This window comes from Lampris incognitus, chromosome 1, assembly GCF_029633865.1.
Source record: "Lampris incognitus isolate fLamInc1 chromosome 1, fLamInc1.hap2, whole genome shotgun sequence".
In the NCBI taxonomy this organism is placed as follows: domain Eukaryota; kingdom Metazoa; phylum Chordata; class Actinopteri; order Lampriformes; family Lampridae; genus Lampris; species Lampris incognitus.
In genome coordinates this window covers 143,273,620-143,288,769 of record NC_079211.1, presented here as the reverse complement: position 1 = coordinate 143,288,769, position 15,150 = coordinate 143,273,620, and the positions used below count along the sequence as shown (strand labels likewise).

General features: G+C 50.3%; 1 protein-coding gene across 1 annotated transcript; it reads left to right on the top strand.

Moving 5' to 3' along the window:
- Positions 1–2,510: 2,510 nt before the first annotated feature.
- Positions 2,511–8,565, top strand: vsig8b (V-set and immunoglobulin domain containing 8b). Its single transcript, XM_056295220.1, is given in 10 exon segments — positions 2,511–2,574; positions 5,841–5,968; positions 5,970–6,011; positions 6,621–6,785; positions 6,787–6,839; positions 7,085–7,239; positions 7,376–7,498; positions 7,723–7,754; positions 7,756–7,862; positions 7,955–8,565. Coding segments are annotated over 10 exon segments (1,098 nt in total). The 5' UTR covers positions 2,511–2,522; the 3' UTR covers positions 8,196–8,565.
- The last annotated feature ends 6,585 nt before the right edge of the window (positions 8,566–15,150 follow it).

The following is a 15,150-nucleotide window of genomic DNA, read 5'->3' as shown; positions in this document are numbered from 1 at the left end:
GGGGGGGAAGAAGGGAGCGCGGCGATTAACCACCTGCTTGTAAAGCAGTCTCGCGCTGTGCAGCCGCACGCAGGCTTACAAGCGCGTGACACACTCGGTGCGTTTCATCATGCGCACAAAGACCAGCACGCGCGCGCGCGCGCGCTCCGAGGGGGCTGCGCCTTCACGGCTCTTGCGGAAGAACTTTAATCGGCCGTGCGAGTTTGCGCATGCGCGGCACAAGTTGCTCGCACAATCTGAATCGGCGGGGGTGTTTTGATACGTCACACACACCCACATGCACGCGCGAGCGCACTAAAATGATCAACAATAAAAAAAAAATTTAAGAAAGTGGCGTCTGACAAATGCGCTGCTGGGATGGGCTCCAGCATCCCGCCACCCCAGTTGGGATTAAGCGGCTTGGACAATGGACGGACGGATGGACGGATGGATGGATGGACGGATGGACGTCTAACATATTGTAACGTGAATGGATAAGCAGACACGCTGGCTCGCGGGTCTGACCCTTTAGTCGAGCGGTTAGCGATGTCTCCTGCGGTGCGGGCGATACGGGTTCGCTTCCCGGCCGCGGCACTTCCTGTGGTTGCGTTGTCCCCCGAATTCGCTACAATATGTACGCGTAAGCATGCGAGGGTGAGAATAGCAAAACCGAGGGCAGGGAGAGGGGTTCGACTGTGAACACCTTCAGGAACCTAAGAAGGTGCCAATGAATAAACAAGAAAAAAAGAAGGAATTACTACGAATTAACAACGATGAATACAGCTGTATAGCGATACAGGGCTAAAGCTTGAGCACACAAAACCAGTGAGGGAGTCCAGCCGGGCGAGGGGGGGTTAGGGAGGGGGGGTCTAAAATCTGCATTCTGATCGTCACCCATCTGAGGTGTTGGGTCACCGCTTCGTTCTCCTTAACGGTCGCTGGCCAGGCTGCGTTCAGCAACACCCGGCGCTCCCGCAGGCCAGAGTCGTGTCGCGAGGGGAGCCACGTGACCCGGCGCTAACGCGCTCGGACCGTCGGTACGGAACCGTTGCAAAGGGACTTTATCTCCGTCCAGCTTTGGTTCGTCGGTAATCTTTACAACGTCATATCACCCATCTCAAACCGCGGGACAGTGTTACGGCAAAACGTGTGGACTTTGTGCACTAGTTGATACTGCACTTCCTCTTACCCCCCCCTCCCCTCCCCCAACAGGCTTAGCGGTGACATATAACTGTGTAACATGGGGGGGGGGTTGGAGCAGCAGCGGGGCTGCAGGGGTCGTGCTTTGCAGCCGCGCCGCTGCGCGTGTTGTCCGCTGTGCGCGTGGCTGTGCAGGTTCGTCTGTGAGCCACGAGCAAAGCGCATGCTGCCACGGTTGTGGCGGGGCAGAAAGACGGGGGTAGTGCCGGGGCAGTTTTCTACCCTGAAAAAAAAAAGAAAAAGATCCAACTCTAAGTCGACAGCATGGTATGCGCGCGGTCGTGTGCGAGGTGCAAGGCGTGGCGATGACGTGGTGAAACCGAAGAGGGGGGGGGGTCGGCGGCGGCGGGGGGGGGGGTTCCGGGAGGGGCTGGCATCCGGAGTCGGGCCTCCCTTTGCGGATGAGCCCGGGTGAGCTGTTCGGAAGAGTTCACTCTCGGCGGCACCCCGCTACAGCGGCCTCACCACGCCCAGATCCGGCCACTCTGCTCTGGCCAGTGATTAATAAAGAACCCCCCCCCCAAAAAAAAACACCAACCTGACATTTAGAGCGGGCACACATTTCCCCCCCCCCCTGCTCCTGAATTTAGTAGATGTGCTAAAAAAATTAAATTAAATTAAACGACTGGACATGGTCCGTCCCAGCCCCTGGAGAATCACCTCCAGAACGTTACACAGAAACGAAGCAGAGACTTCCTCGCCTGAAGTGAGCTGGCGCGATACCGAGGGCAGCGTGCAAGCCGGCCAATGGGCTAACGCCGTGGACCGGAGGGGGGCGTGGCCAAACGGTTACCTGCAGTTTCACCCGAGGGGCAAAAAAAAAACAGCAAGGCGAGGCTGGATTGGTGCCGAGACGCCGCCACATCTGACAGGACCTATGATACTCGCGGACCGTTTTTCAGACTACGAGGTAAGGAGTTGATATTCTGCCATATTATCAACAACAACAACGAGTATCCATATTTAGCCTCGCGCCTAACAGTCTGTGTTTTTACTGGTGTGCTGTTAGAAATTGTTTACTCCATGCATATTTACTCTGGATAGGCCACCGGGTAGACACCAGGAACCTCCAAAAACTCAAAAGTGGGGCTGATCCATCGCTTTAAACACCCCTCCTTTAGGCCAAGCAGGCTCCCCATCCCGGATTAGTGCAGATTATTACCCATTTCAGTGGCAGGACAAAGGCCACGCCGCGGTAATGCCTTCTCAGCCCGAGGAAGCTCAAAAGGTACCAGGTGAGGCGCAGAAGTCTGTGAGGTCATAATCTAAAAAGTAATGCCCCCCCCCCCCCCCTTTGCCTTACAGTCGCTCCCGGGGTTATGACGGAGACCGTATCCACCAGCATGAAGCTCCCCCTCGCCGTGCTGCTCCTCCTGACGAGTCATCTGGAGACGGGTGAGTAGGCCCCGAGTCAGAACCGGAACCGTGTTCACTGGCCATGCAGGTCTGCACACACATGGGGGGGGGGGGTCTGACCTCCGGTTTCGTGGCTCTCTCGGCGTACTTAGCAGAGGAACAACGCTGCAACACAACTACCTTCAGGGTTGAGTCGTGCAGGTGAAATAAGGTGCAGAGAATGGACCGGAGATGCTGCAATAGAGGTCAGCAGGTTACTTCCGTGGCGTGCCTGAGGTGGAGGGACATGACGGGGCGTACCACTACACATACAGTATATACAACACACGCGCACAACAGGGTCTTGAAGGTCAAAAGGCGAATTCCTTGCGTGTTCAGATTTGCCGGTGGCTGGCAGCGAGGGAGGTTTTGGATTCCGGTTCTGATTCTGTCCCATCGAGTCGAGGCACACTTCACGCTTGACACACGTCCTTAAACGTGCCTCTGACACGAAGAGACGCTCGCGGCGGCCCGCGGGACGCCGCGGGAGGGGACGGCGTGTCCCGCCGACTAGCCAAATAGGTGTTTTTTTGTTTTTTTTTTGCCTCCCTCCCCGTGCCATATGGGATTGTTTGTTACAGGCGGTGGACTCACATCAGATGTGTGATGCACACAGACGAACGAGCCTGTGTGATGGGCTCTGCGTCGTTGATGTGGCAGTAATGCGTCTGGCCTCGTGTGAACTTCAGCACAAACCTCCAACGGGCTGAACGCTCGCGATGGGGCGGAGGAGCTTCCTGTTTCGTGTTGCTCCTTTCTTTTTAAACAAGGGGGTAAATGCTGTCTGCATGTATACATGTATACATGTATATATATATATATATATATATATATATATATATATATGCATGTGTGTGTGTGTACATATGTGCACTTGATGTGTACTTGACGTGCCGCAGTGAGTTTCCCCCTTGCTGAACAGGGGCAGAACATATCTCGGCCTTATCTAACAGCCAAACGATACCGCGTTTCACGCCTGAGCTTGCAAACAAAGCGGCCGCCGCTTCACGTGGACGAGCACGTCTTTTGTGCGGCGGCACTGTGTGCTCCTCATATATCCCCGGCCCCCCCCCGGCCTCTCGTCTGCCCACTTGCCGGGGGGGGGGGGTGTTAAACGTGCGGCTGGCTCATTTGACATTTTTCCCTATTTCCCTTCATCGCGGCCGCCATCTGTTTCGGGGGCTTTCATGAGCGCCCTCTGAAATCCCGCGTCCAGCTCCGACGCAGTCGGCCCCAGACAGCAAAGCCGCCGTGGCCCCGGACCCGTCCCGCGCCCGACACTTGCACCCGGCCCACGTAGTACCGCGGGGAATGATGGCGCCCCTGGGGTGGTCCCGCCCCCCGTTTGCCAGATCTGGGCCAGAACCGAGCCGTAGCAACGCCGCATGTGCCGCATATTTGCCAAAGGTGGCCCGTATTTGTTTTGTGATATTTGGGCCGTATTCACCATGTACCAGACGGGGCCACTTCAGGGTCACATCCAGATCACATGTTGCCCAGAGCAACGCATCTTTGCCAAAAAAGGCCCACATCTGATTTGGCATATTTGGGCCATATTTGATATTATACATGTGGGCCACGTCAGGCTCACATCCGTGTTGTCAGGGCCAGAAGAAGGCCATCAGTGCCGCATCACTGCCTGACGTGGCCCGCATCCCGATGCTATCTGGTGGGCGGCGGCGGGGGGGGGGGGTTCTCGTTTTAAAACCAGAATCTCACATTGGATTTAGAAAAGCAACTTGTAAAAGCAGCTGTAGACATGTTGCCCGGCGGTGTGGAGCTCTGTGAGGTAGGCCCCGGCAAAGAAATGACCTGAACCGGGGGGGCTGGCAAGCTTTATATCAACCATGTTACTCAATGTTGTGAAAATACACACAAGTCAGTGCCTTAAGGGGGCACCCGGGTGGTGTGTGGCGGTCGATTCCATTGCCTACCAAGACGGGGATCGGTGGTTCAAATCCCCGCGTTACCTCCGGCTTGGTCGGGCGTCCCTACAGACGGGTGGGAAGCCGGATGTAGGTATTGTCCTGGTCACTGCAGTAGCACCTCCTCTGGTCGTTTGGGGGAATAGCCTGATCCTCCCACGCGCTAAGCCCCCCCGGTGAAACTGCTCACTGTCAGGTGAAAAGAAGCGGCTGGGTGACTCCACGTGTATGGGAGGAGGCGTGTGGTAGTCTGCAGCCCTCCCCGGATTGGCAGACGGGGTGGAGCAGCGACCGGGACGACTCGGAAGAGTGGGGTAATTGGCCAGACACAATTGGGGAGCAAAAGGAGGGGAGGAGGGGAGGAGGGGGGGGGAGTTAGAATCTTAATGCTCAATAATCCAGGTAAGCAAATCCCAGAAAGTAGAATCAGTTCCCCTGGACCATGTTTACTGACACTCACCTAAGCGACCTCTTCAGTCTCAAGCTGACCGCAGGTTTCCCCAACCATCGCCTTCATATGCAAATCACCGGGGGCCATTAACTAGATTTACGAGGGCCGCTCGCGCACCACCCGCGGAGGATTTGGGAATGGTCGCGATCCCAGCGTTGTAAGATGGCGACGGATGTACTCTGGCCCCCCCCCCCCCCCCCCCGGTTCATTTCTCAGATGGACAGACAGGCGAGCGTCCGTCTCAGAAACGAGGGGTGAAGACAAACTTGCCTTTGAGATGTCCCCAACGGTTCAGCGATACGAAAAAAGAAGAAAAAATCACGAGATTAAGACCCGTAAAATCCAGTTCCAGCCAGATTTAGCAAGGCTTAAACCAGCGTAGTCCTTTTCACCGTGGTGTACACCACCAGGGCTGGTGTACAACACGCTTTGGGGAACGCTGACGAGGCTTTTGGCCTTTTAAAAAAAAATATGTCAGTCGCCGCAAAACGCTGTCCGGTTGGATTTTTGAAAGAGCCCGAGAAGTACTTCGATGAATTTACGATCCAAGTTTTGGTCGTCAAGCTTTGGTCATTATTTTGGCAGGCACTCTTGGTAATTAATGAATCCCCCCCGGCGTCCATTTCAACCATACATAACTAATTCTCACAGAAAAAACACATCGCTTTTACTGCTGTGCCGGCTCCCGGCACTCGAATACACAACTTCGGTTCGACTTCCCTTTGACTCAAAAGGCTAATTAGTCTCAGATCGGTAAGTCCAGTCTCCTCGAAGATCGGCATTTGCGGGAAGCTAAACTTTTCATGCTTCCATGGAGAGAGGGGCGTGCGAGTGGTTACGCTTATCCTTCCCTTTTTTTTTCTAATCCATAACTTTTTCTGAACCCTAAGATTTTACGGAGGCGATGCAGGTGACCTCCACGGGCCCGCAGACCATCCAGCAGCCCCAGGGGGACAAGGTGACTTTGGGCTGCACCTACACGCCGGGCCCCTCGGACACGGGGGAACTCGACATCGAAGTGGTCCAACCTCAGCCCAGACATGACCCAGAAGGACCAGCTGGTAAGTTGGGGGGTGGGGTCCCAGATAGCGAAATCGCTTTGGCCCCGGACCCGTCCCCACACCCGACCCCGTTCATCCGGCCCACGTAGTACCCGCGTGGAATGACGGCACCTGGGCGGTCCCGCTCCTGTTTGCCGGAGCTGAGCCAGAACCAAGCCATAGCATATATTTGCCAAAGGTGGCCCATATTTGTTTTGTAATATTTGGCCCATATTCACCATGTACCACACGGGGGCCACTTCCGGGTCACATCCAGATCACATGTTGCCCAGAGTGCCGCGTCTTTACCAAAAAAAAGGCCCACATCTGATTTGGCATATTTGAGCCATATTTGCTATGATACATGTGGGCCACTTCAGGCTCACATCCATGTTGTCAGGGCCAGAAGAAGGCCATCAGTGCCGCATCACTGCCTGAGGTGGCCCACATCCGGATGCTATCTGGGGGGGGGGGGGGGGGGGGGGAAGGAATGTTGCTCGAAACCTCCCCGGGAGGCGAGAGCCATGCAACCACCGTACAACACTCGTGTTGCTTCGGGGTATGTTCTTGCCGGGCACAGCGGAGAGAGGTCTAAAACCTGCCGCTGGAACTTGATCTCTGCCCCCTCAGATCTTATCGTACACAGGGGGCCAGACGCTCCACTACGGCGACCCCAGTCTCTCCAAAAGAGTGGCCTTCACGGGGGACCCCAAGCTGGGAGACGCCTCCATCACCATCTCCGACGTGAGGGCCTCGGACACGGCCACCTACCAGTGTAAAGTCAAAAAGGCGCCGGGGCGTTGACATGAGGAAAGTCACTCTGGTAGTGATGGGTACGAATTCTTAACCGTCTCCACACTCCTGTCCAACTGGTTTCTGTTCTACCGGTTTACGTTCCTCCCCGTCTTTCTTTTCTCTTTTCTTAAACCTTGCTTTCATTCACACGGAATGCGGACACCTCCTCCCTCCTCTGTTCACACACCTCAAATCGCCTCCGTATTTCAGCAGCAGCACGTTTCCCATGACAAATTTATCCCATTTGGGTACTCCTCCGTTAAGACCCCTTGACCCTCTTCCTCGTTTTCCCCCTTTAGTGCGCCCGGTCGGTGCCCAAATGCTGGGTTGAAGGCGGCGAGGAGAAGGGGGAGCACGGTCTCCCTCCGCTGCAAATCCTTCCAGGGGTCCACTCCTTTGAGCTACGTGTGGAGGAGGGAGAGCGGAGGCGCCATCCCGCCCACTGCGACTCAAGGTAGGGAGGCGAGCCCCGAGAGGGACGTCGTCTTCATAAGCCGACACACACACACACACACACACACACACAGTCAACACACATTTCATGCTCCTGTATGATTTCTCGGTACTGAATGTCCTCGTCTCTGGCTCAGACCCGCAGACCGGGGAGCTCTCGATAAGGAATCATTCGGAGAGCTATATTGGGAATTATGTCTGCGAAGCGAGGAATGCTGTTGGCAAAGAGCGGTGTAAATACACACTGTATGCATACAACCGTGAGTCTGATCCAAATTTTACGGCATCGGGATTTAATGACTTTGCCCCAAAGCACCGAAACCTCGCGGCGCCGTCCTTCGACGGCTGCTGCGGTCCTTGTGGCAGCCGAGTAAAACTGGCTGATGTCAAAACCCACCAAACGCGGCATTGTACGCGCACAAATGAATACGGAGGTGAAAAATCGCACGTTTCCTGTCTCTAAGCGCCGTGTCCTCTGTCCTAGCCACCAGCAAAGCGGGTGTCATAGTGGGGGCGGGTAATGGGCGCTCTGCTGCTGCTACTCCTCCTCCTGCTTCTCGTCTGGCTCCTGATTTGCTGCTGCCACAAGCGACGCTACGAGAAGGAGGTGGCCAACGAGATCAGGTATTGTACGAGAGCTGCGCTGCGACCCCCCCAAACGCCGCGCGACAACCAATTGTGAACGGGGCGCACTTAACGCTGAGATCTTTCCCCAGGGAGGACGTCCCGGCCCCGGAGAGCCGGCCTACGAGCAGGAGCTCGAGCTTCCGCTCGGTGTTGAGGTACCAACCACACTCCAGCATAGCCTACAGCTTGGCGAGGAAAGGCCAGCTCCATCGGACGGAGTCCGGCCAAAGCGGCCTCCGCAACGGCAACAGTGGCACACGGCAGCCGAGCTCTAGCGGTCAAAGTCCTCCACCGCTCAAATATGACAGTAGATACGGGTACCCCGTATAACGGCAGAGATGTGGGGGTTCCCAAATGCAGACCCACCTTCACTTGATAGACATTTTACCTTCAGTATGGAACTATATCTCGTTAGAATATTGACACAACTGGTGCAGTCCCAGATAGCATCCGGATGTGGGCCACCTCAGGCAATGATGCGGCACTGAATGGCCTTCTTCTGGCCCTGACAACATGGATGTGAGCCTGAAGTGGCCCACGTGTATCATAGCAAATATGGCCCAAATATGCCAAATCAGATGTGGGCCTTTTTTGGCAAAGATGCGGTGCTCTGGGCAACATGTCATCTGGATGTGACCCTGAAGTGGCCCATGTAGTAAATGGTGAATATGGCCCAAATAAATATGGGCCACCTTTGGCAAATATACACTACCGTTCAAAAGTTTGGGGATCACCCAAACAATTTTGTGTTTTCCATGAAAAGTCACACTTATTCACCACCATATGTTGTGAAATGAATAGAAAATAGAGTCAAGACATTGACAAGGTTAGAAATAATGATTTGTATTTGAAATAAGATTTTTTTTACATCAAACTTTGCTTTCGTCAAAGAATCCTCCATTTGCAGCAATTACAGCATTGCAGACCTTTGGCATTCTAGCTGTTAATTTGTTGAGGTAATCTGGAGAAATTGCACCCCCACGCTTCCAGAAGCAGCTCCCACAAGTTGGATTGGTTGGATGGGCACTTCTTTGAGCAGATTGAGTTTCTGGAGCATCACATTTGTGGGGTCAATTAAACGCTCAAAATGGCCAGAAAAAGAGAACTTTCATCTGAAACTCGACAGTCTATTCTTGTTCTTAGAAATGAAGGCTATTCCATGCGAGAAATTGCTAAGAAATTGAAGATTTCCTACACCGGTGTGTACTACTCCCTTCAGAGGACAGCACACAAACAGGCTCTAACCAGAGTAGAAAAAGAAGTGGCGAGGCCGCGTTGCAACAACTGAGCAAGAAGATAAGTACATTAGAGTCTCTAGTTTGAGAAACAGACGCCTCACAGGTCCCCAACTGGCATCTTCATTAAATAGTACCTGTTAGAGCCTGTTTGTGCTGTCCTCTGAAGGGAGTAGTACACACCGGTGTAGGAAATCTTCAATTTCTTAGCAATTTCTCGCATGGAATAGCCTTCATTTCTAAGAACAAGAATAGGCTGTCGAGTTTCAGATGAAAGTTCTCTTTTTCTGGCCATTTTGAGCGTTTAATTGACCCCACAAATGTGATGCTCCAGAAACTCAATCTGCTCAAAGAAGTGCCCATCCAACCAATCCAACTTGTGGGAGCTGCTTCTGGAAGCGTGGGGTGCAATTTCTCCAGATTACCTCAACAAATTAACAGCTAGAATGCCAAAGGTCTGCAATGCTGTAATTGCTGCAAATGGAGGATTCTTTGACGAAAGCAAAGTTTGATGTAAAAAAAATCTTATTTCAAATACAAATCATTATTTCTAACCTTGTCAATGTCTTGACTCTATTTTCTATTCATTTCACAACATATGGGTGGTGAATAAGTGTGACTTTTCATGGAAAACACGAAATTGTTTGGGTGATCCCAAACTTTTGAACGGTAGTGTATGTGGCACATGCGGCATTGCTATGGCTTGGTTCTGGCCCAGATCTGGCAAACGGGAGCGGACCGCCCAAGTGCCATCCTTCCACCTGGTATGTGGGCTGGATGAAAGTGCCAGGTGTGGGACGGGTCTGGGCCACAGCAGCTTTGCTATCTGGGATATGATGGGGTATTTTTTTTTTTTCTTCTGATTTTTCCCTTTTTCTCCCAATTTAGTGGCCAATCGCTCCCTATTTTGGTTCAAACACCCACCCTCGTACTGCATGCGTTCACCAACTGCCTCTCTCCGGCCGGCAGTCTCGAAGGAGACGCCTCGCCACTTCCGTGACAAGGCGTCTCCAGGCCAAACCGCTGCTTTTCCCCATACGCACACACAGAGACGCATTCATGTGACGAACACAAGCCGACTCCGCACCCCTCCCGAAGACAGCGCTGCCAATTACTGCTGCTTCACCGAGTCCGGCCATAGTCGGGTCTGGGATATGATGTTTTTAATGGGAGAGTAATTGTACAGACCCACTGGTGGAATTTTTGCTGGTAAAATCCAAGCGAGTGTTGCCACATGACTACTAAAAACACCAAGGTTAACGCCTCATTGCTAGAAACAGTAAAACACACCCTCCCACTGGAGGTGAGAAGATGAGGTGTGGTCTTTTGGTAGGTCCGTGCATTAAATAAGCCTAATTATAGAGAAAAAGTACTCATTTTGCATAGCCTGTATGAGAAGTGTATATAGTAAATAATATATATATTTGAAGCGCAATGTATATTTTTCCACAAGGCATAAACAACTTTAAATCTCTATTACTGCTTTTAACAATGTGCAATAAAAACCTGTTTTGTTTTGTTTTTTAAATGGAAAATAAGGCCGTCAGAGGACTGCTCCATCTCACATGCTGTCTCGGATGCCTGTCTCATCCAAGATTTCAAATTCACCTCAGAATATATATATTTATTCATGTCACTAAAATGAATGAGGTAAAGGATTTCTGCTGCAATGCTTTGTCACTTGGGTATGCAAATGGGCACATGTGACGCCGCACTGCATCTAAAACCTCACCCAGGAAAAAGAAAACCGGGTTCTCAATTTCACAAATGAAAGTCTCGCTTTAGGAAGGGAGCGGCATTTGCCAGATTATGATCAGAGGACTTACTCCGGGTTTCAAGTGCAATTGCTCCCCCCCCCCCCATTTCTCCGGGCTACAATAAGCGAGGGGCAATTATATTAAATGGAGTGCACATAAAGAATGGAGAGCGGCCTAGCGTCTCGTGCTTCCACTTACTATATAACCGAACTCTTTAATATTCGATTCTGACAGAAGTCCCTAAAATAGTTCCACCAGCAGTTTTTATAGCCTGCAGAGAGGAGGCTTGCTATTTTTAGAGCTGCTGGCGTATCGATAGGAACTGATGGCTACAGGCTACCCGCTCCTCAATCAGATGGTCTAATTTCCCCCAATGGCTTTGAAGAAACGGTACTCGTGTGTGTGTGTGTGTGGGGGGGGGGGGGTTCACTTACGATTGTGCAATTTACATTTTACTTAAACTATCATTTACAGTACAGCAAAGCTATAAAGATGCCTTAGTATCCATCCATCCATCCATTATCCAGCTCTCAGGGTCGCGGGGATGCTGGAGCCTATCTCAGCACGCAGAGGTGGAAAAACCCGGTCCAGAAAGTAAAAACCCTAACCGTGTCTTTACTCCACCCATGTACTAAACCATCAGTTTGTACTGACTAATTTTCCCAAACCAGCTGGTTGAATGCATGGATGGAGTAAAGACACGGTTAGGGTTTTTACTTTCTGGGCCGGGTTTTTACATTGGGCTGCAGGCGGGGAGACACCCTGGACAGGCCGCCCCCGGAGGAAACCCACGCAGACAACATGCAAAGTCCACACAGAGGACGACCCGGGACGACCCACCAAAGTTGGACTGCCCCGGTACTCGAACCCAGGACCTTCTTGCTGGGAGGCCGCTGTGCTAACCACCGTGCCGCCCGCCTTAGTACGTATTCTCAGTACTTTTGCAAAGGAATCCCAGCCTCCTTAGCAGGCCAGCTCACAGCTGAACTAACAAGCTCACACAGACCGGCTCTCCAACACGGCTCGGCTCCGAAAAGTATCGAAACAGGGATTACTTTTGGGACATCCTCTGTTCTCTCTCCTTCCCTCAGATAACTCGAGTCAAAACTTGCCTTTCAAGGCAAGTTTTGTCAGAAGTAACACACACACACCCACACACACAGACACACACACGTTCCCCATAGGTGTATGTTTTCAAGCTGCCCACATTTCTCGCCTGGTAGATTTTTTTCTTCTTCACATGAAGTGCAAACTGTGAAAGTTTGTGTATGTTTATGTTTTTGGGGGTCTGTGAGCAACCATAGGTAGAATACCGAATGGGCCTACCGGGCCCGGATCGGCAGATGGGGTGGAGCAGCAAGCGGGACGGCTCGGAAGAGTAGGGTAATTGGCCGGATACAATTGGGGGGAAAAGGGGAGGGGTATATATATATATATATATATATATATACAGTGCTGCTTGAAAGTTTGTGAACCCTCCAGACATGGTCACTGTTTTTGTAAAAAAACATTAAAATAAGCTTATTACACATACATCCAAACCCCAATTTGTAAAGCACACCTTCCAAATAATGGACACACACAGAAAGAGATATATTTTCATTATTTAATTCAACAAAGGTGGTTTATTTCACAAAAACTGAACATTTAACATGTGCAAAAGTATGTGAACCCTTGTATTAGTAGCTTGTGGCTCCTCCTTTTGCAGCCATTACTTCAACCAAACGTCTTCTGTAACCACTAACCAGTCTCTCGCATCTGCTTATGGGGCTTTTTGCCCACTCCTCCTTGCAGAACTCAGCCAGTTGAGAGAGGTTGGAGGGACATCTGGTGTGTACCAACTTCTTCAGGTCTCGCCACAACATTTCAATTGGATTAAGGTCCGGACTCTGACTGGGCCAATCCAGAGTACGAATCCTCTTTCTCTGAAGCCATTCCTTTGTAGTTTTGCTGGAATGCTTTGGGTCATTGTCTTGTTGCATAATCCATTTTCGTCCCAGCTTCAACTCCCTGACTGATGGCAGGAGATTCTGGTCAAGAATTTGTTGATATGCCGGCGAATTCATGGTTCCTTGGATAATATGGAGTCGTCCAGGTCCAGAAGCAGAAAAGCAGCCTCAGACCTTCACATTTCCACCACCATGCTTCACTGTTGGGAGGAGGTTCTTTTCTTCATATGCAGTGTTGGCTTTTCTCCAAACATGTTGGTTTTGATTGTGACCAAATAATTCTATCTTGGACTCGTCTGTCCAGAGAATGGACTACCAGAAGGCCTCTGGTTTGTCCAAGTGCTCTCTGGCAAAGTTGAAACGGGCAGCTTTGTTCTTTTTTGAGAGCAGAGGCTTCCTTCTAGCAACCCTCTCATGAATGTCATGGCTATTCAATTTTCGTCTGATTGTAGACGCATGCACATTTGTCCCAGATGCTACCAGAGAGGTCTGCAACTCTCTAGAGGTGATGTGTGGGTTGGCCTTTACCTGATTTATTATTTTTCTGGTGCTTCTGGGTGATAGTTTTGATGGGCGTCCACTTCTAGGCAGAGTTGCTGTCATGTTGAAGGCCCTACATTTGTAAAGTATTTGTCTTACAGTGGATGGATGGAGCTGGAATCTTTTGGAGATGGTCTTATATCCCTCCCCAGACTGATGGGCTGTCACTACCCTCTTCTTCATGTCCTCGGATATCTCCTTTGCTCTCGGCATTGTTGATTTGTATGGGACCACAGTGGTTTGGTTGGTTTCCTCTCTCTTTTAATTAGTGAAGGCCAAACCCTTTCCCAAGGATGTCTCATTTCATTGGTCTGCTTAAATGATTAATTAAGCACCCAAATGTGTTTCACCCGAGCCTGTTACCTGCTTGACTTAACCAATGCAGCTGGGGGTTCACTTACTTTTGCACATACACTAATTCCATGTTTCATGTAGTTTTTGGGCTACTTAAACAAGTCCCACTAAACAAGTACATGCAACTGATAAACATATATCTGACATTTCATACATAAAAACTGGTGATGATAGAATAAGATAATCATGGTAAAACAACAGAAACATCTAAACTGCTCAAGGGGTTCACATACTTTCAAGCAGCACTGTATGTATATATATATATATATATATATATATATATATATATATATATACACTACCGTTCAAAAGTTTGGGATCACCCAAACAATTTCGTGTTTTCCATGAAAAGTCACACTTATTCACCACCATATGTTGTGAAATGAATAGAAAATAGAGTCAAGACATTGACAAGGTTAGAAATAATGATTTGTATTTGAAATAAGATTTTTTTTACATCAAACTTTGCTTTCGTCAAAGAATCCTCCATTTGCAGCAATTACAGCATTGCAGACCTTTGGCATTCTAGCTGTTAATTTGTTGAGGTAATCTGGAGAAATTGCACCCCACGCTTCCAGAAGCAGCTCCCACAAGTTGGATTGGTTGGATGGGCACTTCTTTGAGCAGATTGAGTTTCTGGAGCATCACATTTGTGGGGTCAATTAAACGCTCAAAATGGCCAGAAAAAGAGAACTTTCATCTGAAACTCGACAGTCTATTCTTGTTCTTAGAAATGAAGGCTATTCCATGCGAGAAATTGCTAAGAAATTGAAGATTTCCTACACCGGTGTGTACTACTCCCTTCAGAGGACAGCACAAACAGGCTCTAACAGGTACTATTTAATGAAGATGCCAGTTGGGGACCTGTGAGGCGTCTGTTTCTCAAACTAGAGACTCTAATGTACTTATCTTCTTGCTCAGTTGTGCAACGCGGCCTCCCACTTCTTTTTCTACTCTGGTTAGAGCCTGTTTGTGCTGTCCTCTGAAGTGTGACTTTTCATGGAAAACACAAAATTGTTTGGGTGATCCCAAACTTTTGAACGGTAGTGTATATATATATATATATATATATATATATATATATATATATATATTGTGTGCATGTTCACTGTAAATCCTGTTGAGGTCCAGGTGAATTTAGGTATTGTGATGTTGGCTGCAAGTCACTGTACCAGCGGGGGGGGGGGGGGGGGCTTTCATGCGTCCGTGCCCAGGGGTCCATTGTCTCATAATCCGCCTGTGTGAGTGACGCGCCCAATTCAAACACAGTCAGAGAGGCTCTTCAACTTAACATCTCATCAGAAATCAACACACAGCGAAGTAAAACCACCGGGATAAGGTGCTGCATTCGGCGAGACGACTCTTGAAGGTGATTCGACACTGATTTGCTTTCCCCCTCTCAGGCGTGTTTGATTTGGCGTTTGGTAAAACATGTGGCCGGGCTCCAGGG